General features: G+C 29.7%; 1 protein-coding gene across 1 annotated transcript; it reads right to left on the bottom strand.

The window, feature by feature from the left end:
- Positions 1 to 1,013: 1,013 nt before the first annotated feature.
- Positions 1,014 to 27,344, bottom strand: LOC126775806 (zinc transporter ZIP1-like). Its single transcript, XM_050497907.1, has 5 exons — positions 26,917 to 27,344; positions 4,433 to 4,692; positions 3,482 to 3,660; positions 2,927 to 3,261; positions 1,014 to 2,560 (listed from the first exon to the last, which is right to left on the bottom strand). Exons 1-5 carry the CDS (start codon positions 27,200 to 27,202, stop codon positions 2,484 to 2,486), a joined length of 1,137 nt encoding a protein of 378 aa, XP_050353864.1. The 5' UTR covers positions 27,203 to 27,344; the 3' UTR covers positions 1,014 to 2,483.
- Between the last annotated feature and the right edge of the window lie 290 nt (positions 27,345 to 27,634).

Below are 27,634 nucleotides of genomic sequence, written 5' to 3'. Positions count from 1 at the left end.
ACGTGCTGTCTCCGAAACCACTCTTGCTGCTTATTTGACGTTCACTTTCTTTTAATATTTTTTCTGCCTGATAAAGATTTTATCGCTTTATCTAAATTGAACTCATCGCATCCCTGAATGTAATTTTGATGAACACCGCATATAATTCGATCCTACGATGATGTAAATTAAAGATATCATGTCATTACAATTAAATTTTATTTTTTCATTGCCAATCTAACAACTAACCTAAGGTAACAACAACAGAAAATCTTGTATCAAAAAATACTTATTTATGTTATTTTTTAGAAGCGGAGAACAGTGTTTAGTCATGCCCATTCGTGTATCTGTCTCCTGAATTTTGCACTCACACTATATAGCTATTCTGTAAAAACAATCTCGAAACTACGTTCGTGAAATATAAGAAAGTAATTTACGATATTGACTTTAATAAATAAAACGTTTAAAGAATCAAAATCATTTATAGTATAAACGCAAAACTCTTTTTAACATTTCACACGTGAAACACGAGAAATACTAGTTTTTTTTTTTTTTTATAGAATAGGAAGGTGGACGAGTATATGGGCCACCTGATGGTAAGTGGTCACCAAACGCCCTTAGACATTGGCATTGTAAGAAATGTCAACCATCGCTTATAGCCAATGCGCCACCAACCTTGGGAACTAAGATTTTATGTCCCTTGTGCCTGTAATTACACTGGCTCACTCACCCTTCAAACCGGAACACAACAATATCAAGTGTTGTTGTTTTGCGGTAGAATATCTGATGAGTGGGTGGTACCTACCCAGACGAGCTTGCACAAAGCCCTACCACCAGTTGTCATAACACTGCCAGTATCATCTCTATGTATTTTTAAAGACATAAGTTTAAACTATGTACATACTTACTCCTGATACGTACTAAGTTACTACACGACATGTTAAAAATGAGTCGCTTTTCGTCAGAAATGTTTCACACCAACCTTGCATCTAGGAGTAGGTACCGACATGTTGTGAATAAATAAAACGCACACAAAATAATAAAAGTGATATATTTACACTAATTACAAAATATATTTACATTTTACGTACTCTTTGAAAACAGTTAAATTAAACAGGTTTTTCACGAGCTGCTTTTTATCTGTAAGTTCTATTAAATAAACCACGCCACCGTAGCCCTTATATCACAGACATACGTTTTGTTCAATGAAACTGATCAAAAATTTACACATTTTTTTCAAATTAAATTACGAACTACTAATACTGAGTTACTGCTCTTCTTAATCGTTATTTATTTGCCTTTTTAAATATTATTTTGACGTTCTCAGTGTTTTCTAGTCGTAGGCCTAACGATAATACAGGCACGTCTGGCTTGGTACCATTCAATACGCTGCCGTGAACAGCATATGCTAAATTCCGGTATAAAAAGTGACTAAAACGTATGATGATTACAGGTATAATTAAAATAAAATTTCCGCATTGCCAATGATAGAAATGGCTAATTCGTTTTGGTATTGACCATTGTCTTTGGGCTGAAGCTACCAACATATAGCCTATTTATTAACTTTTCTTCTATAAATAAATAATACTAAAAGTATTTTAATAGCCTATATAATATAATTTGTGACAATACAGTCTGTACAATATCGACCTTAAGTTTTAAGTACAGCCATAAAATTGTCAACTAAGTTGATTGCTTATTACAATAATATGATACTATCGGGGCGGATTTAATACCTTCCGAAGATTGCAGCCCCCCTACTACTTTAAACTTTTAACAATTTGAATCTCCATAGGGGTCATTTTTTCACTTTATGTTGACGTGAAGGTTAATATAGAGACCGCCCGGGCCTACTCGAGCTATATAGAAATCCCTACATAAAATGATATTAAAAACACTTTATATACGTCTAGACAATTAAAGCCGAGTTAGGTAAATAATCGCACAATTTTCACCAACCCGCTTTACCTTCACGTTACATGCAACATTCTCTATAATGTATTGCGAAATCAATCTGTTGCTAAGAATGCTGACTAGACAAAAATTTGTTTGTTTGATATGCTTTTAAGTCTTATTACAGATTTACTGTCGTCAAAAATATTGTATGTATATTACAAATTATATAAGGAACAACATTTAGTTGCTGTTTTATATGTATAATGGCGGGTCAATTAATCATTATCGCTAGTACATCAATACTTTATGACTTACAATCTTTTAAATTAAAAATATTTATAATTTAAATCTTAAGTACGTTGTTTTTAAAATACATACTATTTTTGCGTTTTCGGTCTATACAATGACGTCTGTTATCGACATAAATTATTTGACAGTTTAAAAAAAAAGTGTGATACATATTTTTTTTATATAGGTGGCTTATGTTGATGATTTTGTCTTTGAAATTCCAGTTAGATAAAACGTATTATGATTTACGTTATTCAATAAATATAAAAAAGGCAACTGAATTGCAATTAAATAGTTCATTTTATATTTTAAGTATGATCTTAATGATCGTGACTGTGTCCGTGGTCGGAGTTGTCACCACCTCCGCCGCCGTGGGAGTGACTGTGTGAATGGCCAGCTGTAAAAAAAAACAAATGTTAGGTTCAAATTAAACAAAAAAAAGTATGAATAGAAATGGTCTACTGACCAATAATTTAATTGTAAATCATGTGTTAAAAACCGATCCAGATTCTTTATTTGTGTTCTAATTCATGTCGTGCTCGGCGGTGAAGAATAACACCGTAAGAAAAACTACACGTGTCGGATAAAGTACACTGTACACACACTCATGTACCGACATATATCCACAAACTGGGGCAGTGTGATGGAATAAACTGAGCTTCTACTCAACATGGTAAGTGGCCTTCGCCTAATGATGTGACATTTACGTGCTGTTACTCTTATATTTAAGCTGAATGCATTTAAAAAGCAAATTAATACTTACTAAGCAGTTGTAATCCGAACATGAGGCCGAAACCAATCAACGCCGCTATGTACTGCAAGATACCCGTCCTATCACTCTTCCAGATTTCGAAGAATATGACGTACAGCAAAGTACCAGACGCCAGGCCCTGAAGAACCACCGAATACACTCCGGCCGCGGTAGCACCTTCACCGCCGACCAGGATCAGGCCGATACCAATACCCATGGGTGATACGATGGCGAATGTTGTTATGTACACTACAGCGAGCCATGTCTTCGTACGGGTAGCAATCAGTTCTACACCAATACAAAACGCAATGACTAACTTGTGAGCTGATACAGCACCTAACATGTACCTGTCAAAATATAAAATCTATTACCAAATAATTTTATTACTAAAAAGCAAATATTTTTTAGTTAATTACATAAATGGATATAGCGCCATCTAGTTACAGTTTAAATAAGCCTGAAAATCGTCTATGTTTAGAACTATTGCACAACAGATGGCGCTATACAGATACATTCAATTTCAATATTTTTTTATAATTCAACTGTTTTTGATAAATTCTAACTTACCAAACATGTGAAGTGCTGGATTCCAGACCAACAGCTAGACCTTCAAAAAGTTCGTGGATAGAAAGAGCGAGTACAATTAGCAGACCACGTAATGCTGAGGTCACATCGTCGGCTACGTTTATTGGCAAGTGGCTGTGACCATGCGAATGGGAATGCTGATTGTGGTTCACCTCTACATCCTGAAAAGATAGTTTTCAAATGCTACTTAATTTTTCAAATATACGTTTTTCATTAATTCGAAAACCATATGATTATTTATTATATTATTTTAATTTAATCTATACAAAGAAAGTGTCTGTTTGTGATTACAAAATAACTGCCTCTTTTTAAGTTAATAAATTAGTTAACTTTAAATTACAGCTGCCAACTAATAATTTAAATATTTTATATGTATAATTCCAATAGGCATTATGTGAAATTAAAATGAAGATTTTGAAGGATCTTCACAAACTTCTTTTGCTAGTTAAAAATAATAATCTTTTAAAATGTTGCAAACGCTCAGTCATATATTATAATTTGATGTAGATAAGTAATGTAGTAATCAAATATAGTAAGTGCATAGTTTCATTAACGTTCAGCGCAACTCCATGATAATTTATTATTATCAACGTAATTACTTATTTTGAAATATTGACATATCTAGTGATTAGTTTGTATTATATACAAGCTAATTTATTTAGGTAATTTATATTGTATCTGTCTATTTATGCTACAAACAATCTTAATAATGAATACAATAGTTGTAACAATATTTTAAAGATGATTACAATAAAATGTATGTTTAAGTATATTATATTTTATTTCAATTTGAAAAAGTATTATTCTTTTTCCATATGGAAAATAACTTTTTTGACTTTGTACAACGTAAAATATGTAAGTAAAAAAGCGTTTATAAATTTTAAATTATGTTACTAATTTACTTTTAAAATAATCAGAATCCTTTAAACATACCTTGCCTTTCGTTATGGAAGCCGGGTCTATTAGATCGGCTGTTGAGTTAGTCGCACTCTTTTCACCCTCCTTTCCCTCGCTGTTCGCTCGACTCCTTCGTACGCTCAGATTCCTCACTAAAGGGGAAGATTGTCCGTTCCTCTTCTCCCGTCTATGGATGTATATGTGAACCAATTCTTCGACTAAGTACATGATGAAGAAACCGCAACACATCAGCAAGGCAGCCAGTGAGAATTCAAACTCTTGCATCTTGCCCGATGCTGAAAATGTTTTTTTTAATTATTATATACATTTTTATCGTAGATAAATTATTATGTTTATAATCAAAGTTGGCTGTTATATTTTTAACTCAAACGAAAATGAAGCTGTGCAAGTTTTAATTACTGTCTTACTTTAATTTTTATTACAAAGGGATATTCGGTTTCAATTAAATTCTTGTAAGCTGAACGTCGAGTAATATTAGAATTTGATTAATTTAAAAATGTGTTTAATATTTTTTAATTTATATAAGTAATATTAGACGATTTATATTGGAGAAAACAGTTCAAGTTACTTCTCATATAATTCTAAAATGTATTTAACATTCAAAACAATTAAAAAAAAAACCGTGAAAACAAAAATATTTCTCATTACAATTTCTTTATACACATAGTATTATAATGATGTAATGCATTGTGTAAATGATGGCATGATAGATGATAATGACAATATTACGTTGTAAAAAAGTAAGTAAAATTAAATACCTAGGTCGGATAGGTAATATTATATAAATTAAACAAAAACAAAGTTCCTCCAACTGCTTATTTATGCTACTTTATATTACTTATAGAAATATATGCAAGTATATGGAAGATAATTCTAAACTATATTTATTTTAATTATTGTTAAAATAACTAAAAATATAAGTGTCAAAAAATTACGTATTTTTGTTACTTATTCTTCTTGACTTCAAGAATTACTTGTACTACTACTATAAAGTAATATTCTACTTAAAAAAAAATTATGTGTATATTGACTACGGCTCGGACTTTAAAATTGTTATAATCTAAAATTTTGCTTTAATATTTAATTTTTTTCCTTAAATATCCAGTCTAGTCGTTTGAGTTGTCTTTATAAAAAGCGTAGTTATTTTAATGTATAAAGCGACTATTCTATCATACGCAAATAAACCAGGACAAGTATATAACATTGTCAATTATATTCGCATCTGTCCAAACAATGCTTACGCACGCGCACTGAATCTTATAATCAATTGAAACGCTATTGTCAAGAAATTTATTATGTATCGAAAAATATACATGGATGCTAGACGCATACATATTTATTTTCTTGACGTAAAAATACCGGAATGTCTGGCTGGTTTTAATATAATACGTATATTTTAATGTCCGCATCGCATGATGGGTTGTTAATTTGAATTCGTGCTGTTTCTTTGTAATATGCGTAAAATCGTTTTAAGTTTTTACGTAAAGGTTTGCTTGTAAAAAATTGTTTTTTTCTAATACTATACATACATATTATTTATTTATTAGAATATTTAAACAATAAAGTCTTGTCTAAAATACTTGCCGAATTTCGACCATGGCTTTCAATGACTAGCTCATTGCGCAAAAGCTCTCTATTCGCTCGTACTCATAATTTAAAGGGACGGCAATCCAAAACGACCAAAGACAGATCGTGCACAGAATTCTCAGGCACGGTAGTGAAACTCTATCAACTTTTTAATTCCAAGCTCCAATTGACAATTTGACTCGTCTAAAACACTAAATAAAATGTTGAAGGCCCAAGCAATAGTAATCAATAGTAAGATTACTATCTAAAAACGTGACAGAACTAAATATATCGTTATTTAAATTAGCATCAGTTTTAATAAGTATTATTTTTAATAAAATATATTGTTTTTACTAATAATTTTTTTTTTAAGTTTGATATAAAATGTGTAGTCATTTAAATCAAAATTATGTCTAAAAATTTGTAACACATCAAAGTCATAAGACATTTTTGATATAAAAGTCTGTTGGCGACCAAGTTCAACGTAGTTTTCGATTATCATTATAAAATTTCGTCTTTGTACTTTGTTCGATCAATCTCGTCGTTTCATGGTCTCGGCTTGTAAACATCTCGTGTTCACTTCGTAATTACAAGGAGAACCAAGATGGTACAGCGGATTGAAAACGTTGATCTCAACTAAAGATCACATGTTCAAATTCAGGCAAGCTCTATTCAGATTTATGAATGGCTTGCGTTTATTATTATTCTCATACATTACGTTAGATATAAAACAACGCGATAAAACCTCCTGGCTAATCATTAAAAGCTTAAGGATAATGAGGTTTGAAGCTTGAAAAAATATGGTGCCAGGATAAATTGATGAAAGATTAATATTTTTATTGTCAAAGCTAAAACAGTTTTATATGCACAATGTACCGTCGTCTCTTACGAAGTAGATATATGTTTTTTTATATAACTAACGTACTTATATATGACTAATGGTGTAAATACGTTTATGGTTTTAATACATTTTAATGACATTTAGTTTAATACATACTTTGATTGATTGTAACATATAATGTTGTTTATACACAGTGTGATAGTGATACATTGAATAGATTAATAATGTATGAATGTATCTTAAGCTTTTAGGCCATTACATCGTGTTTACGCAATTTTTGGTTACTTTGGCAATTTTTGATTTTCATATTGTTTTTTCATATAATTTGTTTTCGTATAATTTGTTTTAATGTTATATAAATTAATTTTATTCATGTGTTTTTGGTACACGATTGAATGTAAATAACAAATTCACTCGTTATTTATTATGTTTGAAATAATGAAAATATACTAGAATGCTTGCGATATCCTTATGGACTTAGTGAGATAATACGACAATAACCATTATCAAAGCTTCAACCTTGACATATACCACCATTCATGTCAGAATTCCGTAATATATACAGTCTACGCGTTATTTCAAAGTACAGATAGACCTTATTTAAAAAATAATAAATCACTCTTGAGACAAGAAATTAGTAGCATAATAAAAAAATAATAAAACATTTTTCACAGATTATATATATATAGGAGGAAATAAATAGTAAAAGATTTTTTAATTGAATATAATATCACTTATACAAAATTGGTAACATCTCCCAAATGTACGACTATACCTACTACGCCAAATCCACTACATTGCCCTACAGCAGGCACAATTAAACATATCAAAATATTTTCCGACATATACCTACAGTTTCCATAATTTTTTTCCACGCGCGATCTATAATTAAGATCCCCTAAAGTGTTCTATCTACTGGGATAGTTAGATAAATTATAATTTTATTAATGCCTCGTCGATCTAGTAGCTAGCTTATAAGGCCACAGTTCCCTAAGTGCTGTGCTTAAATATCATTTTTATTAGCAATGAATTAAGGTGGAATTTCGTCAACTGCGGGAACTGTAGTGTTAATAAAAAGATGACGAGGAAAATTAAAATGTTCGTCAAACGAACTTAATATACAAAGAAACCAGTAACTGTAATTACAAAACCATGAATCTACTCAATACGTATCAATTCGTTTAGATGACAAATACGTTCATGTTGTACGGGGAATTAGCATAAAATAACTATTAATATAACTTGTGTTGAAGTTTTTCTGTAAAAATTAAAAATAATTACTTATTTAATTAATATCATCTTATACTTTCTCCATTAACATGACTAACACCAAGGCTTTGTTATATACATATTGGCAAATTAATCTTTTTTTTTCAAACTATAAAGCGGTAAAAATAATATGGTAAAACCAGATCCTCGCGAAATTCTATAGTGATCTTGTTTTTGCTCAGTCTCATTCCTTCTTTCGAGTCTGTTTTCGATCGAGTCCGGATTTGATGCAGCCTCAACGTAATTTGCATTTTAGTGCGAGCTAAAATAAACTATAAATTTAATTTATTAAAGATCAAATTTGCTTGCAAATATACGTTATACCTTGAGGGCTTTAACTCGAAAGAGCTTGTATATCTGTGGCGCAACACAACACGCCATCTCCTGTGTATAACCTTGAATTATTCTTTAGGTACTATATTATTTTCATTGACACCAATTTAAACATGACACAAAAAAAAACTCAAATGGAAAAAATTAAACATGGAAAAATTATGTTTAATATTTCATTACTAATCACTGGTCATAATTTTATCGTTGTATAAATATGTAACTTTATTCATTCAATTGTCTGTTTATTCTAAAACCAATTTCAATATCGTATAAAACACTTACACAAATTTTAAAAGTAATTTGTTATGGGTGTATATAGAGAAATATCGTGTTTTTCAAGGATTCTTAGCCTTGAAGAACAATAAGCGATATATATATGTATAAGCGATAAGACCGCCTTGGCGCACCATTTTTTATTTTCTTTTTCTTTGATTGTTTCCTATTTCTCTTATCTTATTTATATGTTGTGCAACAACTGGTGGTAGAGCTTTGTGCAAGCTCGTCTGGGTAGGTACCACCCACTCATCAGATATTCTACCGCAAAACAGCAGTACTTATTATTGTTGTGTTCCGGTTTGAAGGTTGAGTGAGCCAGTGTAATTACAGGCACAAGGGACATAAAATCTTAGTTCCCAAGGTTGGTGGCGCATTGGCTATGTAAGCGATGGTTGACATTTCTTACAATGCCAATGTCTAAGGGCGTTTGGTGACCACTTACCATCAGGTGGCCCATATGCTCGTCCGTCTTCCTATTTTATAAAAAAAAAAAAAGTGTTAAATAAATAAATAAATAAAGGTGACTAACTATCTAAGTTTGCCTATATCTACTAACTTTGTACCTTTGCCTATAATTATAGGCATTTCCTAGAGTCATTATTGCTAAAAGTATTCTTAGCTACTTATATATAGCTACCTAAATAAGTCACGCTGATATTATCATGGGGTAAATTATTTACTGTGTATAATAAAAAAAAAAAAAATATTATCATCGCAAAGTTAAGCTGTCATTTGATAAATTTATTACGGGAAGAACAACAAATTACACGCAGACAAAACCGAGCGCGACCACTCAATAAAAAGTAGAATATTTTTTAAATACTGCAATTAACTAACATTAAAAGAAACATTGTAAATGGGGGAAATCCTAAAGCGTGTTCGTGCTTCTCAAAGCCACGCACGAATAAGCTATATCAGTTTTAAAATAACAAAGTTAGTATCCTTATCCTTAATAATATTATAAATACGAAAGTGAGTTTATTTGTATGTTTATTTATTTGTTACTTTGTTACGCTTTCTCATTCTAACCAACCAACTCTACAAATCATTATGACAAAAAATGCGGGTAAAGCCTCGAGCGGAAACTAGTTATTTATATTATCAATAAAAAAAACGGGACTGCGTAAAGCGTTTGAAGGGCAAAATAACTAATTTAAAATGAATTGTAATTTTAATGTAAACATTCGAGTATATTGTCATAAAATCTCAAAATATTTTTTGTAAGGGATGAGCGAGATGTCTCATTGTTTCGAAATGTAAACACTTATATTAAAAATAAAAATCATTTTCATTTTTCATAATTTTCAAACATACAAAAGAAAATTGATGTCTTTTGGACCTTCGCGGGTATTCGTGAATAACTTGCCAAATTTTAATCACAATCGTAAATAACTTAGTACCGTATAGAGGATAAATATACAAAGAAACACTCAAATTTATTTACTAAGATTTGTATTAATTACAATTATATTCGTGTCATGATTTTATTATATTATGTTCACGACCTGTTTATGAATGCAGCAAAAATAATTGCTTGTAGCATATACACCAGACACTTCAAACTTTACCTGAATACTCATTCGCATTTCACCGCTCTGTCGTGATATTAACAACCCATCAATTAAAATATGTATATTATATAGTAAGGAGATTCCTTGATCGATACAACAGCGTTGTTAAAAACAAAAGACGCACTAATTTCATACCGCCATTTTGTGGGTGAACAAAAAGGTAAAGTAATTAATTTATTATGGATGCGACTTGTGATTTGTTAAAGGTTTTTATTAGTAATTGAGTGAGTTATTTACATCAAATTGTATGATTTGTGTTCTATTTTTAAAAAGACCAATTCGAGGGTTTTATAAATCAGTTTCACTTCTGGGTGCTAAATATATTATAATCTGTAAATCTCTATTTAAAAAAATGATTTATATTAATATAATTAATATCGCATTGTACTTGGATTATAAAATATTTATAATCCGATGCGTAGGCTATTTCAAATATAAATATTATTACTTAAACGGGCATTTTTTTAAACTCTATTTTTCTATCTACATATATGTACGTCAGAATTATTTTTTGTGGTGTTCTAAATAAAAATAAATCGCAGATATTACTACTACTACGACGTTTTTGTTAGTTAGTTTTTCAACTGTAAAATGAAAAAAAATATATAAATTTATATAAGTTTAAATTATATAATTTATAAGTTTAAAATTAATTACAAGCACTACGCTTCACGATTTCATTATTTGTATATCTACAAAATTTGCTTGTAAAAAAATCACAGAACCTTTCAATCATTCGGTCTGACAGTTTTTATGTAATAATAGCATAGCATTCGGTTAAATAAAAAAAAAATTATATCCTATATTAAAAATTCTAAAATTTTGCCACAGAAAATATAATTTAAACAACATAAAAAGTGGAAACATTATATTAATATTTTCTTTTTATATAAAAAATACTTTAAAAAAAAAACAAAAGTTGTTGTGGCTATTTCACGCCAAAAAGAACGGTTTAACTGCAATAGTGTATGTAGAATTGATTATTGATATATTTATATAGTGTAACGATAATTTCGTCGAGATAGACCAGTGATTAGAACGCGCGGCTCTTAACCGATAATTGCGGGTTCAAACGCAGACAAGCACCACTGAATTGGTGAAGGAAAACATAGTGAGGAAGCCTGCATATGACTAATTTCACTGAAATTCTACCACTTGTTTATCTACCAACCTTCATTAAAGCGTAGTAGTAATTATTATAATGGCAATTTTTAGGTATAAAAACTAACATAAATAGTTTAATTTTTAACTTTATACTTGTTTATACTGATATCATTTTTACGTATGTAGTACATCTTATAACATATCTTTGCATAGAACAGTGAAATTTATTTATAGTTTTTGTTTAGTTACATATATAAGTAAAGTAATAGTACTAAATATTCATGTCGTACAAAGCGTGCAAGATTTAGATTGTCGTCAGTGCATACTAGATTGTTTTACAGTGTTTAAAATTCAGAACTTGCGCCATGATCCCACTGAATATGTTAAATACAAAGAACCAAAGAAATAACAAGGAATTTCCACTCTTATTTGAAAGTGACGAGAGTCGATTATATGAGACAAAATGAATATTGTAGTCAGGTATTTCCCTAAGAGTCGGCACTGCAATTTTGTTACATAATTTTTTTCTTTTCTATCTACTGTACACATAATGTATAATGATAAGTTTGACGGTAAGATTTCAAATATTATAATTTTGAGTATAGAATTACAGGAGCTGATTTGACCCGATGTCACACGAAGGATTAGCAATTAGGAAAAAATTCGTGCAAGCGTCAATCAGTTCATCTTAATTTACCAAAATTATTGGCGCGACGGTAAAGAAAAACATCTCTTGTAAAATTTATATAAGTATAGAGTTAGTTTTCAAATTCAATTTGGTCCTGTATATAATTCAAAGAAGCAATATAATTTATATATAAACAGAGAAAAATTATGTACCATTTTCTCCTCCGTTTATTTATTATTTTATTTTGAAGCAAGTGGACAAGGTTTATTTTATTGAAACATTGAGTCATGCCAATTCAGGAAAACATATAATCTCAAATTTTCAATAAAGATTAATGAACGAATTTCGGCAACCTTTTATAAAATAAATTTACGTCGTATTTAAATTATCTTCAAGAACATATACTGCGGTGTTCGAGGAAGGAAGGAGGAAAACCGAGGAGTGCCATTTTTAGGGATATGACGTAACAATTAGCGTGTATGTTTTAATAATTAAGTATATTATATAGAAAGTAGATACATGGTGTATAAAAATACTTAGAACTTGAAAACAACTGAGCTATTAATATCAAAAGAACTCATAAGCGGAACGGTCGGTGAGGCGAGGTGTAATGATGTCATTATAAATAATATACTGAATTGAAACTTATTGATAATAAATAAATGTTTTTACCACGACCGACCGAATGACCTAATAGTAAGCGACACGATATATGTAATCTAAGCTAGTAATCCGAGCACATTACATTTATACATATATGTATACACATATATACTATAAAATCATTCGATTTTTTTTTTTCCGTAACGGAACTTAAGTAACATTAGTTGCACAACTACATTACGAATGCCTTATCATTGATTTGTTGGTTTGGAATATGATTATAAAAAAAAAATACTTTCAGCTTACATACCACATAATTATTTTTTTTAGTATACAATCGATTATTAATTCGCTAATAATAGAATGCATTAGTACATGTAGTCTCAATTTGTCAATCAATTTTAAGTATAGAAATTATTTCTATAATTATATTAAAATAATAGGTGTAATGCTATTGTTACAATATTAGAAAAATAGAAAAAATATTTCTACGGATAGCCGTCATTTTAACGAATTTTGACATTAAGTTTTTTTTAATCTGTAATCCAATTACAGAATAAAAAAAACATTAGACATCTTTGTGCGCAATACGTAAAATTAATGTGATTTATCGACAGTTTTTTATCACATTTAATAAGTTTGTATTATTTCATTCGCCTATTATTGAATAAAAAGGGACTAGAAATTGTGTATACTCGTAGTTTTGTATACTATTTTTATAAAATTTCTTTTAAATTCAGTTTGTGGCCTAATAAATATATTTTAAGAATTTCATTGGTATTTTTAAACTTATTATTGTTTGTATGTAGGTTTGATCAAATATTACTATTATTATTGCAGAATCTTAGATTTTTATTTGCAGCGTAAAAAATACAAATAGACTTCTGTAACTTTGAAAAACAGAATATTTAATATAGTCAGACTGACATTTCATGTTCCATACAAAAGCGTCGTAGCGAATTAGGTTAGTTTGACCTAGTTTAAGCGTAATCTACAAAGAACAGATAGGAGAGTGGAAATAGCATGTGCGTGGGTAGAACTCGCGACACGTGTACCGATGTATACGAACCATGTTACAATATTTTCTCGAATAATAAATAAAAAAGCAAAAATAATTGTTCCTTCCTTTCCTTTTTATAACTGGTAACACGTCATCTAATTAATTATTACCAATATATAGGTATTATATATTTTACTAAGAGAGTTTCTTTTCGCATTGATGTGTAAAAGAATTTTAAAAGTGTATGTATATATATTTGTTAACATGAAGCACAAAAATCCGTCAAGGTCTTTTTTTGATAATGACTACATAAGGTTTCAATATCATATATTTAAAATATCGCTTTTTTTGGTCGCTTTTGACTTAATTATATAAAGCATTGCAGCACTATTTACCTTCTTTTTATAATTAATTAGGCAAACAGAAACAATCACATACTGTGAAGACTTGTGAATGTTTGTACCTTTGTACGATAGCGTGATACGACCTTCGGGCAATGAAGCAAACGACCGAGAAGAAGAAGAAGACGATAGCGTAGTTATATCAATTCTAAAACACACTGTTCAGTGGTTAGAATATACGCAGCCCTGAAGCACTTTTAACTTGTACCACTTTTTGAGAACATAATTATTTTCTTTTAAACGACACAACATTGTCGTTTCAGTTATTCCATAATTTAAATATATAAAAACAACTAAAAAACAACAATATAAAATTCGTAAAAACTCATTCGTTTATTTTATATATATATAATATATATAAAATATATATATAAACGAATTATTTTATATTGTATTAGTTTATATATATAAATATATATATATACATTTCATATTAAATATCTAGCAAAAAAATATTTAAAAGGCTTTAAAGGCTATTTAAATTTAATATTTATGATGTATATTTTATGTAAATGCAGAGCCGGAAATTCAATGAAGATAAACTTTAGTGGTTTTTGTAGTAACATAATTTAATTATTATTTGGTTTTTGTATTGTTTGTAAAAAAAAATTGCTTAAAAGAAAACACCACTTTGTTATCCCTAATCTGTAATATTAAAATAACTCTCATTCACTTTATCGTACTGGGGCTATCAATGTAAAAATTAATGTAAAAACTTAGAAATTTATAAAAAAGTGATGAAAGTTTTTATGTAAATACTTCATTTTTGAAGAAAGACAAATTAGTATTTTGCAATTCCGAATTATTCCGATAACAACCGGCTAGAAAAACGGTGGTCACAATTTTCCTCCAATAAGAAAAAGGTAGAAAATTTTAATGCTATATTTGGATATATATAAGAATGTTAGAATGTACTTATTGTTATGCTGGACGTGTATTACGTTTACGAACCGGTAATCTTGAGTTACTCATTCATTATTAATTCAACTGTTTTTGGTAAGGCACAAAGAGGCGTGCGATAGACTTATATAGATGCTCGTGACGTAGATTATAAATAAGCTCATATATTATTGAAATTTAAAATTAACTCAATTAATATACATTCCATGAAGCTCAATAATTACTCTCTATAAATCATTTAAAAATACGTATAAATTTATTATATATAAGCGATTGTGTAGTTCTTCGCTTTATTTTAAGACTTGCAAGTGAAAATTTCTATACTGTATTATTCAAAGACGATATTTTATCCTACAAGTCAAACCAACAACTTCTATTTTTATTAATTTCGAAAAATATGCTTAGTTAAAATAACAATGAAAGAACTGTATAATATTACAGAGATATAATAATAATAAAATTAAAAAAAAATTGTATACATTTATTGTCAGCAACACTAGCATTATCTAAATAGATAAGTCAGGTGTAAGCTAATATTGATTTTCAGTGGCATCTACCTTGCAGTTTCGGCTAATAATTACAAGAAAAAATATATATGAATATATTAAAATATATCAAACCGTGATGATCCAAGATTGAGTTGTTTTGACCTCTGTATTAATAGTAAGTATTAATATTTGTTTTTACCAACGTGACACGAAACGATTTTTATTGTTTTTTCTCTCAAAATAATTAAATTTCACTGAGGTCGATATTATATATGTTATAATATTTATAGATGAAATATACATATAATTAAAATGTTATAAGATCATATGTTTTTTTAACATTATAATGTATAGAGAATAAAAACAATGCTTAATATAATTGAAATCAAAATCTTAGATAGAATAGGGCAATGGTTGCAAGTCGCTAATAAGCTATTTTCGTCCCCACTCCTAACACAAGCTGTACGCTTATTTGGAGGTAAATAGTACGAGTTTTTTCTTACAAAGGATATTACTGTTTTTATTTATAAAAAATTCGTACACTATGTCCGGTTGACCGGTTTTGGCCAAAGAAGCAATTTTTGAGTGATACTAGCCAACTTATTATTATAATGAAAAAGTGTATGCAAAAATATCGGTCACTTTCTATTTTCTCATTCTGATATTTCGATGAGACAGCAAATCCGACACGAGAGATCAGACCCAGGACCAACGGCTTTACGTCGTTTTTGTAGAAGAGTATAAACACACAACTAGGAAACTTCAGACGGGTACTGACAATTATTTTTTTTTTAAAACTTTAACAAATCTCTTATTGTCCTGGATTTGAACCTAGTACCTTGAAACCTACAGTCATATAAGCTAGCAAAACTAAACTAGACCGTCGAGACAATAATGCATACAGTGACATAAAGATAATTTTAATTAATTAGTCAGTCAGCGTGAAGATTACTTGGGTATTCGACCTTGACAATGTTTTAAAGGTTACGAAAAGACGAGGTATGGTAATTTTAATATTCTATTCAATGTCGTCGTCATTTCGATATTAGCACTAAAGTGTAAATATGCTTCTCTTTATATAGAATATAAGCTCCAAATTTCGAGCAGTCGTGACGAGTAGGTATTGTGTATTCTAAAAATATGCTCGTTTAATTAAAAACTCTTGCATTTTTCTCTGTTTACATTTATCAAATGATATTGTTTATATTTTATCATATAGTAAAATTTAATTAGTACATCTTATCGTTGAAATAAATATTTTTAAAAATTGCTTCGAAAATACCAATACCACCAACCTTGGGAACTAAGATGTTACGTCCCTCGTGCCTGTAGTGACACTTGCTCACCCAGTGTGCGTGAGCAAGAGCATCAAACCGGAAAAAATAAAATCGTGTATTGGATTTTCTTTTCTCAAAGAGAATAATAATGAGACGTCTTCTCCAGTAAATGTCAAGTTCACGGTAACCTATTGAGCGACATTCAATAGCTGCGATTAGAATCAGCGTGACTTGGTCGCGTAATTTAGTGTCTACGTCTAAAAAGCTAGAAATAATACTTAAAAACTGTGTCGTCAAAACAACCTTGGTTTATTGCTTGACGTTTTCACTTTACCCTCGCTTTTTTATTTTTAATGAAATTAAAATCATGCAACAGGCCAACAGCGGTCTTTGTTGTGTCACGAGTTTAATTAATTGTATTTTATTAAACGTTGAGAACGTTAAACATACTTAAAAGTATAAGATTATTTTTTTAAAACATTTTATGTTAATCTATTATAGTATTTAATTTTCACCTTTTTGATATACAACATGGCATATGTCGCTCTACTTTTTTCCATGAATAATTATTATTTTACAAACAATCTTACATATTTCTTAAACATTTATTTAAGATAGTGATGCTTTGAATAAAGAATATAAATTAACAATCAAATAACAAAAAATATCATTTCATTTGATAAAAGAACCGAGAATTAATAAATAATAGATTCGGATGCGGGCAAGCTGAATCGCTGAATTTCATGAAAATAATTTCATGCCCAGCCGTGGGACTGCTACTTAAAGGGTATTTTGAATAATTATGGACCACAGACGTAGATGTAGATCGTAATTCGAAATTTCTGAATTCTGAATAAAACGTTAAAACCGATTTTGTTTTTGTCATATTTTATATAATATCATTAAAATTATTCAAATCTTATATTATTATCATTTAATAATAATAAAATATGACATCAGATATTACTTTATAGAAATCATTAATTGTTCAACGTATACTATACCAGGATGTAAGTAGATTTTATTTAACATAATGTTTATATAATTAAGTATTTTCCCATAGTAACGTTATGGTTTGTTTATTTATTTAAATTATAAGCAGTTATGCTTTTATGTAAATTAATTGATTCAATTATTGAGTAACAATTAAATTGTTCTATTAGTACCTATCGATTACGTTACCTGTTATTATTTAATTTCAATTTAAAAAAAAAACAATATTTGAAATAAGTAAAAGAAGAAAATTAGAAACTGAAAAGGCGTTAATATCCCACAAGTGGGAAAAGTCTCCTCTCCTGTTAAAGAAGGTTTCGATTATATTCCATCCTCGCTGTTTCAGTGCGAGTTATGATATAAATGTGATAACATGAGATTAATTCTAGAGCACATAATAATTATTAATTGATAAAAAAAAACAGAAAATGAATTAAAACATGTAAAATAAATCATTATTTTCTATTATTCATTAAATGTTTTATATGTACTAAAAACAGTAAGGTAAATATACATGTGGCTTTATCCGAAAAATGCAGGTTTACTGAAGGTATTTTCCTTTACTGCACGTGATGAATTGTTACCACAAAGTTCAGCAATTTTTTTCAAATGGTTTAAAAAGTAAGAGGTGTTTGCTATAACTTGAACCTTCTGACTCAACTTAATAATTTAGAACTTAAAGCATAAAATTGTATATTTTATATAATCATCGACGTTTAATCATAAATTTAAATATATTACCAATAAATAGAAATAAATATTGTGCTGTAATTAAATATAATTGTATATTCATTCAGCATAATTTACACCTAAGTTATTAATATTCAACCGAGTAATTAATTTTAAAATGTGTTATAGTAACAAAAAACAATGGATAGTAAAATGGACGGCATGTCCATGGGTGCCATGAGCTTTGTTCCAAGGCGGTGATGCATGGTGACATAAATAACATTGTTTAAATTCAATGGAAATGTACATAGACTATGCACAAACATGGACCATATGTCACGTAGCTTATTTATTATTGTAGAGTTTTAGTATTTATATATAAACGAGATGGAAAAAACTTGTGAATATTAGCTAAAGATTGCAGATTCAAACTCGGGCAAGTACAACTGAGTTTCAGGTGCTTAATATAATTTCATTATACCGTATATACATTCCTTTATGTAATTCATTCTTTCATATTTGGAACAACATTTGTATCAATATGTTTAAATAATCTTAAAATTGTGATAGTCGTTTACCACCACAGCCAGTAAATAGAAGCATTATGTCATTGATCTGCAGTTTATTTTCTTACCCCAAGGTATACCATAATCCATCTCGTTTTGGAAAACGTCGTGAGGTAACTGTACAAGTTGTTTGAAAGTCTACCACATTGTATCCACTAATCCGCATTGGAGCAGCGTGGTCCATAGGAGAGGAGTCCTCATTACGCCACCATTTTTCCATTGTTCTTATATTTTGTTGGTGACATGGGTATTGTAACAGCCTGTGAATGTCCCACTGCTGGGCTAAAGGCTTCCTCTTCCTTTTTGAGGAAAAGGGTATATATACATTTGTATATATCTCTTCGTACATGAATATCGTAAAAACCTTCACATATAAAAATATAATACGGTATGTATTACGACAAGAAGATATAATTACAGATTGTTCATGGCAATATAAACTTGTCTAAATATATAAATACGGCGTATCCTATATCACTAGTTACGCAAACACAACAAACTTTGCCAATTGTTTAAATTAAATCTTTTGTTAAAAAAATAATTGTTACATAAGGTATGTTACTCAATACAAGATTATTATCTCTCTTCTATCTCTCACTTCCCGCTTGGCTTGGAGGTCACTCCATCACGCCGCTCCAATGCGGGTTGGTGGATGATGCAGTTTTTATTTGCTTCAGCTTTTCTCACGTATGTTTTCCTTCTCCGCCGAGCACAAGGTGAATTATAAATATAAATTGTACGCATGAAAATTCAGTAGCAAGCGCTACTGAATTAAATTAGCCTCAGCTTGAACTCTGAATCATCGATAAAGGTTCTCTAGCCACTGAGCCATCACTGCTTCTATTATTATTAACATATGTAATATATATACATATGTTTTATACTTATGTATATTGAAGCTATTTGCCAAATTATATTTTTATATAATAATGATAAAATAGAAATTAACATAAACTTTAATAAATAAAATCAAGTAATAGAAATCTAAAGTTACACAAGTAGATCGAAGGTCAACGCAACGCCTGTTTTCATTTTTATAGACAATAAGAAAGTGCAGTTCCGTTAAATGTCCCAATAATTGATCAACGAACATATAATGCGGCGTACGAGACGTTATTACAAATTCCTCCAGCGTGCGATGTGAATATAGCAACAGTTGCAATAACATGAAATTGTATGTTACCACTTTACCTATTTACATTCAAATATTATTAAAAAATTCACTGATCCGACGGTTCAGTATAATAATCTTCGGATTATCCACTTATTAATTGACTGCCTCGTTGGTCTAGTGGCTTAATGTAAGGCCGCAGACCCGGAGGTCCTAGGTTCAATTCCCAGGTCGGGCCAATAAAAAGTTATTTGGTTTTTCTGTCAGAAAATTCTCAGTAGCAGTCCAGAGTCGGAAGTTAAAAGAGTGTACACTCCCGCGCCACGTGTCGAGATGCACTTGCTATTCCCTAACTCTCATAATCCGATGGGATGGCAATCCGCCACGACCAGAAATAATTCAGGCGTAGAACCAACAGCTTTACATGCTTTCCAAGGCATGATAATTTAAAGATTTCAAACTTCTAGATTCCGGGCATATACTAAGATTTTACAACAAATAAACCCAATAACTTTTGATCGGCCTCATCTGGGATTTGAACCCAGCACCTCATCATCTGCGGCCTTATATCTTGCCACTAGACCGAACTAACTAACTTGCATTGATCCGACTGGATATTCGAACTCGTGTACCTATAATCTTTAAACGTACAACCTAGTCACTAATCCAACGAGGCAAATAAACAAAGCGTCCATATATACAGAAGTTTTATCTCTTGTTTAAGTTAATGAAATATGAAAGCAAAGGCTAAAAAAAAACAGTTTAAATTAGTGTATTATTATATATAGAACTATAGAGTATTAATGCCTGCCATTGTCCAACCCCTACAAAAACCGCTGTTGGGCCGCGGCCGGTTTGCCCGGCTATGCGTCATAGCCTATATTACGTCGAAGCTACGTCACAGCCTATAAGCCATTGTTTTAAACATCCCGTGTCTTTTCTTTCGATTAAATTTAATATATTCAATTAAATTTTTAAAGCAATACCTGTAATAACTATATTAAACAAATATTCAAAATTTTTCCATTACTTTTTCTGTCAGGTTCTAACAATATCGAAATAGATAGATAACTAGATATCTTATAACGCTTTTTTTAGACGTTAAAGCTTAGAACTGACAGGTGGATTTAACGTAATCGCTATCTCACTTTTTATCCATGAAAAAGATAAACGAAATGGAAATTCGTTTATTTATTCATATCTTATCTGTAACGGCTATTATCTAACAGTTACGACGTTACGTCGCTATATTACTAAGAAATAAAAAGTTTTATTCAGTAAAAAAATTTCAGATATCAATTCAACAAAGTTATTTAAAAAAAAAACACGGGTTTTGTAAGAGTATTCTTGCTTTTCTTTTATCAAGACAATCGAAGATGATATAAATGCTTAAATAGCAATAAAATTATTATTATGTTTTTTAATATCATTTTTTTTATCAAATCTTTAAATAGAAACAAAGTAAATTTATAATCTGTAACAGTGTCTAGCAGCCGCCTGTAACTTTGACGTTCGAATATATTTAAATCTATTTTTGTTACCAAGAACCTTCCTGCCGATTTAGATGTAAAAAACCTTGAAAATTCTAAGAATTATTATTAAAGTAGTTCACGTTTCTAACAACTTAGTTCCGGAACTTTCTACCCGTGAATTTGAACAAATATTTAGAGCTTCTGAAATTTATAATTACTTTAATAAAATCATTTTTAATTTTTGTTAAACTTATCGAATTTTACAACACAACAATATATACGTTGTAAATAATACCTTGGTAACGCTACTCGAGTTTAGCGAGGATATAAAAGGATAAATATGAATTAAGACAAAACAATTCGCTGGTAATTACAGATTAAGTAATCAAAATAAAAAAAAAAACGTCTTTTGTAATACTGTTAGCATGATATATCTAATCAAGTGCGGCTTAGTGAAAATAAGTGTTTCGAAATAATCCAAAACGCAATCGATTGTATTATACTTCATATCAGTAGTTAGTATACCATTATTTATGATGTCGCAAGAAATAAGTACGTAATAAATAACAAATTATAAATAAAATTTAGAAGCCACGAGAAATATAAGTGGGTTGCATATTAGTTATTTTTTTCATTTGTGACGTGTATTATATATTACTTTAATTTAATTACAAGCTATATATACAGAACTATGATGATTTTCTACTAATTATTTATAATCTGGATAAATAACGCTGCATTGTTCTAGTATGTTTCCATTTGAAGGATAGTGTAAGAAATGGTTTTTACATTTCTTACAGCGCTCGTGTATTATATGGATGAAGATATTAGGATTATTGCCATCAGCTCGCCCAAATGCTCGCCTGCCTTCTCAAGTAAATAAGAAACTAAAGAAATTAGTAAAACATAACGAAACATAATTTAAAAAACTCAAAACAATGATTTTACTACATTAATTTTCAATTAAATTGTAATGAAATATATTTTTTTCTAATTTTTAATGGGTATTGTAGATACACTAGTAAGTAAAAAAAACTCAACACCAGCAAGAAGTACAAACTCAAAAACGAGTTACATACACACGTAACGAATCGATATCATTCCTTGTTTTCACCATGACGTCCAATAGCTTGTTGCGAAATCGCACTTTCTTTACAATGTGGTCAAATCGTGGCGCTAATTCGATTCTACATCTCATCAAAGCTTGACTTCAAACGTCAAATTATCGGTTTCTATCGAATTTTATACGTACTTCTTATCAGGTCCAGATTCAGACATATTAGATCCTTAGCTACTTTAACATTTTAGCCCACCTCTATTAGGAAGTGTTGCCTGTAGGCTGTGCCTTGTAGGCCTAGGAAAAAAGCCGGAGATGCTTCTTATACAGATGCCGAATTATAAAGCAAATGGATTTAAATATGTTTTATAAAGATAATAGGAATAAAAAAATAAATAGATGTTATTAAGCATTGCCGATTAAGATATATTTTATTTAAGTAGACTATTAAGTAGCGTTTTTGAACGGCAAATAAAATCCGGAAACAAAACCTAATTTAAACTAGTTTGTTTACATGAAATTATATAAATCAACATACAATATAACATGCATACAATTTAATACTTATATATATATAACTTCACGATTACTTTATCTATATAATCTTGTATTGAGTAATATGCCTTATTTATTAATATTTATAAATAACATTAGAATTATTTTATTAACATTATTCACTTACGCAATAACGGCCGGATATCAGTTACTTAGTTGATAAAGACAATGTTCTTGACTCATTTTATTCTTCTAAATATGTTGTATTTGTTTTTCTTAATTACCTTTAAATCTAATATAAATGATTATCAATTGAAATTAATTTGTCAAATTTTAATATCTATTTTGTACGTTGCTTCACCCCTAAATAAGTACAGGTAAAGTTCATTGACCGCGGATAAGATACGACTTCGTAGAAAGGATTTTATGTAATACTTCATTAGGTATGGCCCATTATCGTAACTAATACATAATCTTTACTTAAAGCAATTCCAATTTAGCAAATAACAGTATATGGTACATATATATTACACTTTTTTTTAAAAAGTGAGTTTTAGGACCTTCCTTAAATTTTTTTATATATTTAAAATATATTTTAGTTATTGAAGTGAAAAAAAAAATTCCAGTTTACACACGCGTATATTTTGCAGGTGTTAAACACAAAAACGTAGTCTATTGCCTTTCTTGAGGTTCAAACTTGCTTCAACAACTGTTAGCAAATTTCATCGAATTCGGTTTAGCCGTGAAAGCGTAACAGACAGACAAATTGAAAGAAAGTTACTTTCGGATTTATAATATCTAATATAGATATTAATTATCCGTGCTTCCTTGTAAATATCTATCTTTACATAAATTATTATATATATTTACATAATAAAAACAACATTTACAAACTGGTTACAAAAACTTTAACGGTATCAGTAACCATTTATGGGAATAACTTATTACGAAATACGTTTTAGAAGTAATGTACCCGGTAGTTGTAGTTAGCCTTAGGTTTAGATAAGGCTTTAGCTAACCTAAGCAGGTGAATTCCCACGCTCAGACCTAAGATTTCCTCATAGCGAATGAGTAAGCATTACTCACCTTACAACTAATTATGTCTAAAACGTTACGTAAATATGTTAAAGATTATTGACATACTCATATGAAGAACTTATTATTTCATTTCTAGTAATGTTTTCGTTATTAAATAAAAAATATTCATTACGTAACATTACTACTTGTGTACATATTTTTGTTCAGATTGAAAAATATATTTTGAATTATACTTACAAGTTTTATTAAACACTATCAAAATATACGACAACTGTCAAACTTTATTGTTTTATATAAACTATGTATGTCTTTATATATTTAATTTAGGTTTCTAAAGTAAAAGTAAGAAATTCAAAGTAGTACGCAATGTCAGCGGCATATGATCACTTGAATAAAATTGAATAAAAAAAAATTATATAACAATAATCTTTCTTGGCTTTTATGTAAGTTACATTATTTTAATTAAAAAAAAAGATTATAATGATGAGCGGCTGTCTGCCCACTTTAAATGAACTCCTTATCATAAATACAATCGTCACATGACACGATTGTACGATTTTGTATTCAATTATCACCTGATCAAACACTTTCCTTATTATTTGCATTTGTATTTTATCAAATAGGATATTTTATAGTAATTTAATATATTCTAACGTTCATTTGCTGTTATCAAAAGCAAACATCTTTAAAAAAATGTAACGCTGTTACGAGTGTAATTATCAAGGGATCGGAATTTTATAATGCGACGTGCGTGCGCCTTGCTCTGTGTTTCCCTTCATTGAATTGGTAATAAGTTAATTGTTAAGGTGTCCGGTCTCAGCATTAGCCATAAGGAAAGTCGACCAGACGTTATAACGATAAACATTAACAGATAAAGTTTATTTATAAACGATACCTTTTTTAAATATGTATATACTCATACGACGGGAAATCCTAACCTTGAAATAATATTATATAGATGAATATTTTTTTGGATTGTATGCAATTGTTAATGAATACAAAATAGTTAGGGGGACTATGGTATTGACTGATTTGCCTTGACATTAAAAACGATACTTTGTGTCGTTTAATATCGAAGGGGAATGCGATATGAGCTGGACTACTTCTAGAAGGATTTGCATCACAAAAAATAGGAGTTTGTTAAAAGAGGTTTAACAAACTCCTATTTTTTGAAGAGGCTTTGCCCAGCCGTGGTACACACCAGGCTAATAATAATAATAATTGACTACAAATATTTTTACTATGAAAAAAATACATCCATAAAATTATAAGCTTCGACGTTTTTTGTCATATGAGCCAGATTCAAATAACATGGTTAATATAATAAGATGGTTAATATAATTTATGTTGACATTAAAAGCTTGCAACATTGATAATATATTTCGTAATAGTACAGAAATACAAATTAAATTTATCAAGATAAAAAATAGTTGAAGAAATAATAAAATATTGACAATGTTGAGATGAATGGTCACTGGCACACATACCCACTACGCAGCGAGCTGCGCTTGCGCAACCGCTTTGCCACTATTAGATAATGTCCACTTGAGTAGGTACATTCTAATTACAGCCGCCAAAACAATCGAACCTTGAACCATTACATTTATTAAGTTCCGCAATAAAACTTTTAATTTTTATTATTGTATACAATTAATAAGTTACTAAGGAATTTACAAAAGAAAAATAGACATAATATAATAATCTATCCCTTCTGTAATCGAAGTTACTACAAACTAGATATAAATTGTCTGTCCTGAAATGATTATAAAATTTAACCGTTACCTAATAATAAAAATTGAAATAATAAGCTAAGTTAAAATCGCTAAAATTTAACAAATATTGATGTATCATGCATCTGCCGTGGTCACAAGGTTACAAATCGACCCAGGTCACATAATTCGTTTGTTAGACTTACTTTTACATAAAATTAATTCGAAAGCTTGCCCTGAAATTCACCAAATTAAACTTGATCAAATTCTTCATTAAAACTAAGAAACAGCTATCAATATAATTATCATTTTCTTGGTAAAATAAATGAGTATTTGGGGGTCGGCGTAGAGTGTTTTGTAACACTGCAAAATAGGTCTTGAATAACTTTTAGGACTGGACAACTGACGTTTGTACGACGACAAAATAAGTATATTAAATATGTTCTATTTTTAAATGACTTCATAAAAGGAGGTTAACATGTTCGACACATGTTTTTTTTATAAATCTAAATGAAAATATAATCATAACTTTAAAAATAAACGTTTACAAAGTTTTACTTTTTAAAAATATACACATTGAATATTTATTTTTAAACGTAATTTCCTTATAAACCGTTAAAGCCGTTTCGTCGTTATAGTTCGTTCTTTCCTGTTATATAGAAACAAACAAGTGAGCATATATAAATAACAACTTATATGTATCTGCCGTATTTAAGACAGTATACATTTTAATTAAATTACTTTTTTTTTCTATTATAGTATGTATATGAAGTAATATGTATTTACATTTTTGAAAATATTTTACTAAACTAATAACTACAATTTAATGTAATATAGAATAATTTATATTTTAATGCTAGAATGATTCATTGAATTAAGAAAAAATGCATTTATTAATAACAAAACAAAGTATGTATGTGATGAATTATATGATTGATTAATTACTTCCATATTATGTATTACAAATACAATATTTATGTATTTAATAGGCTGTTTACCTAGAGCTACAATTAACACTGATTAAAATATATATTTTTCAGCTTATAATATCCTATTATAACTTCGAATGTAAGTATTTGAATAATTGCTTAAAATCGAAATATGCCAGGATAATGAAAGGAAAAATACTTACATTGCAAATCTTCAATATTGTGATCGACTTCGGGAAGTAAGTGCAGGAAGGTGGTGGACAACAACACACCCCCACCAAAGGAGAGTAAAGTCATCACCACTTTATTTTTGGACTTCAAGTTCCCCGCATCATCAGGTGAAATCCATCTGAACCGCGTCGCCAAAAACAATGGTACAATACCACAGATCATGGAGGCACAAAATAAAACCGCCATAGAAACCCCCTTAGCGATGACCACTCCTTCTGTGTCATTTTCATCATGAGAGTGCCTTGGCAGGGAATCCATTTTTAAATATTAGGTCGTACTTCTTTCAGGTTCGAAGTAGAATTGGCCTGCATCAAGGGCACGTGCTCTTTTATACTGATTCGCGGTATCAGCGATATGCGCGTGCGCCGGCTTGGAGCGACGCGATTGTACTATAAAGCCACCGGCTTTTCTGCTTCAGTTCGTTCCACTCCCGCGGAGCCTGTGAACAAAGCCTTCGAACGCGGTGTGCTAAATGCCTTAATTGGTGTATTAGTATATACATCATGCAATATGCGTTAAACTTTTTGTAAAAACGTCTTTAATAGTGATCATGCTACTTCTAACATGTTTTTTTATTTGTTTTTAAAGAGCTCTTCTAGTGATTAAATCTAAAATTTAGACTGTCATTGGGGAAGTACGTATAATATAATATTTTTATTGGTGTCGTTATTTTTATCATTGCGTTGTGTT

This window comes from Nymphalis io, chromosome 19 (assembly GCF_905147045.1).
Source record: "Nymphalis io chromosome 19, ilAglIoxx1.1, whole genome shotgun sequence".
Lineage (NCBI taxonomy): Eukaryota > Metazoa > Arthropoda > Insecta > Lepidoptera > Nymphalidae > Nymphalis > Nymphalis io.
This window is presented reverse-complemented; position numbering and strand designations above follow the sequence as displayed.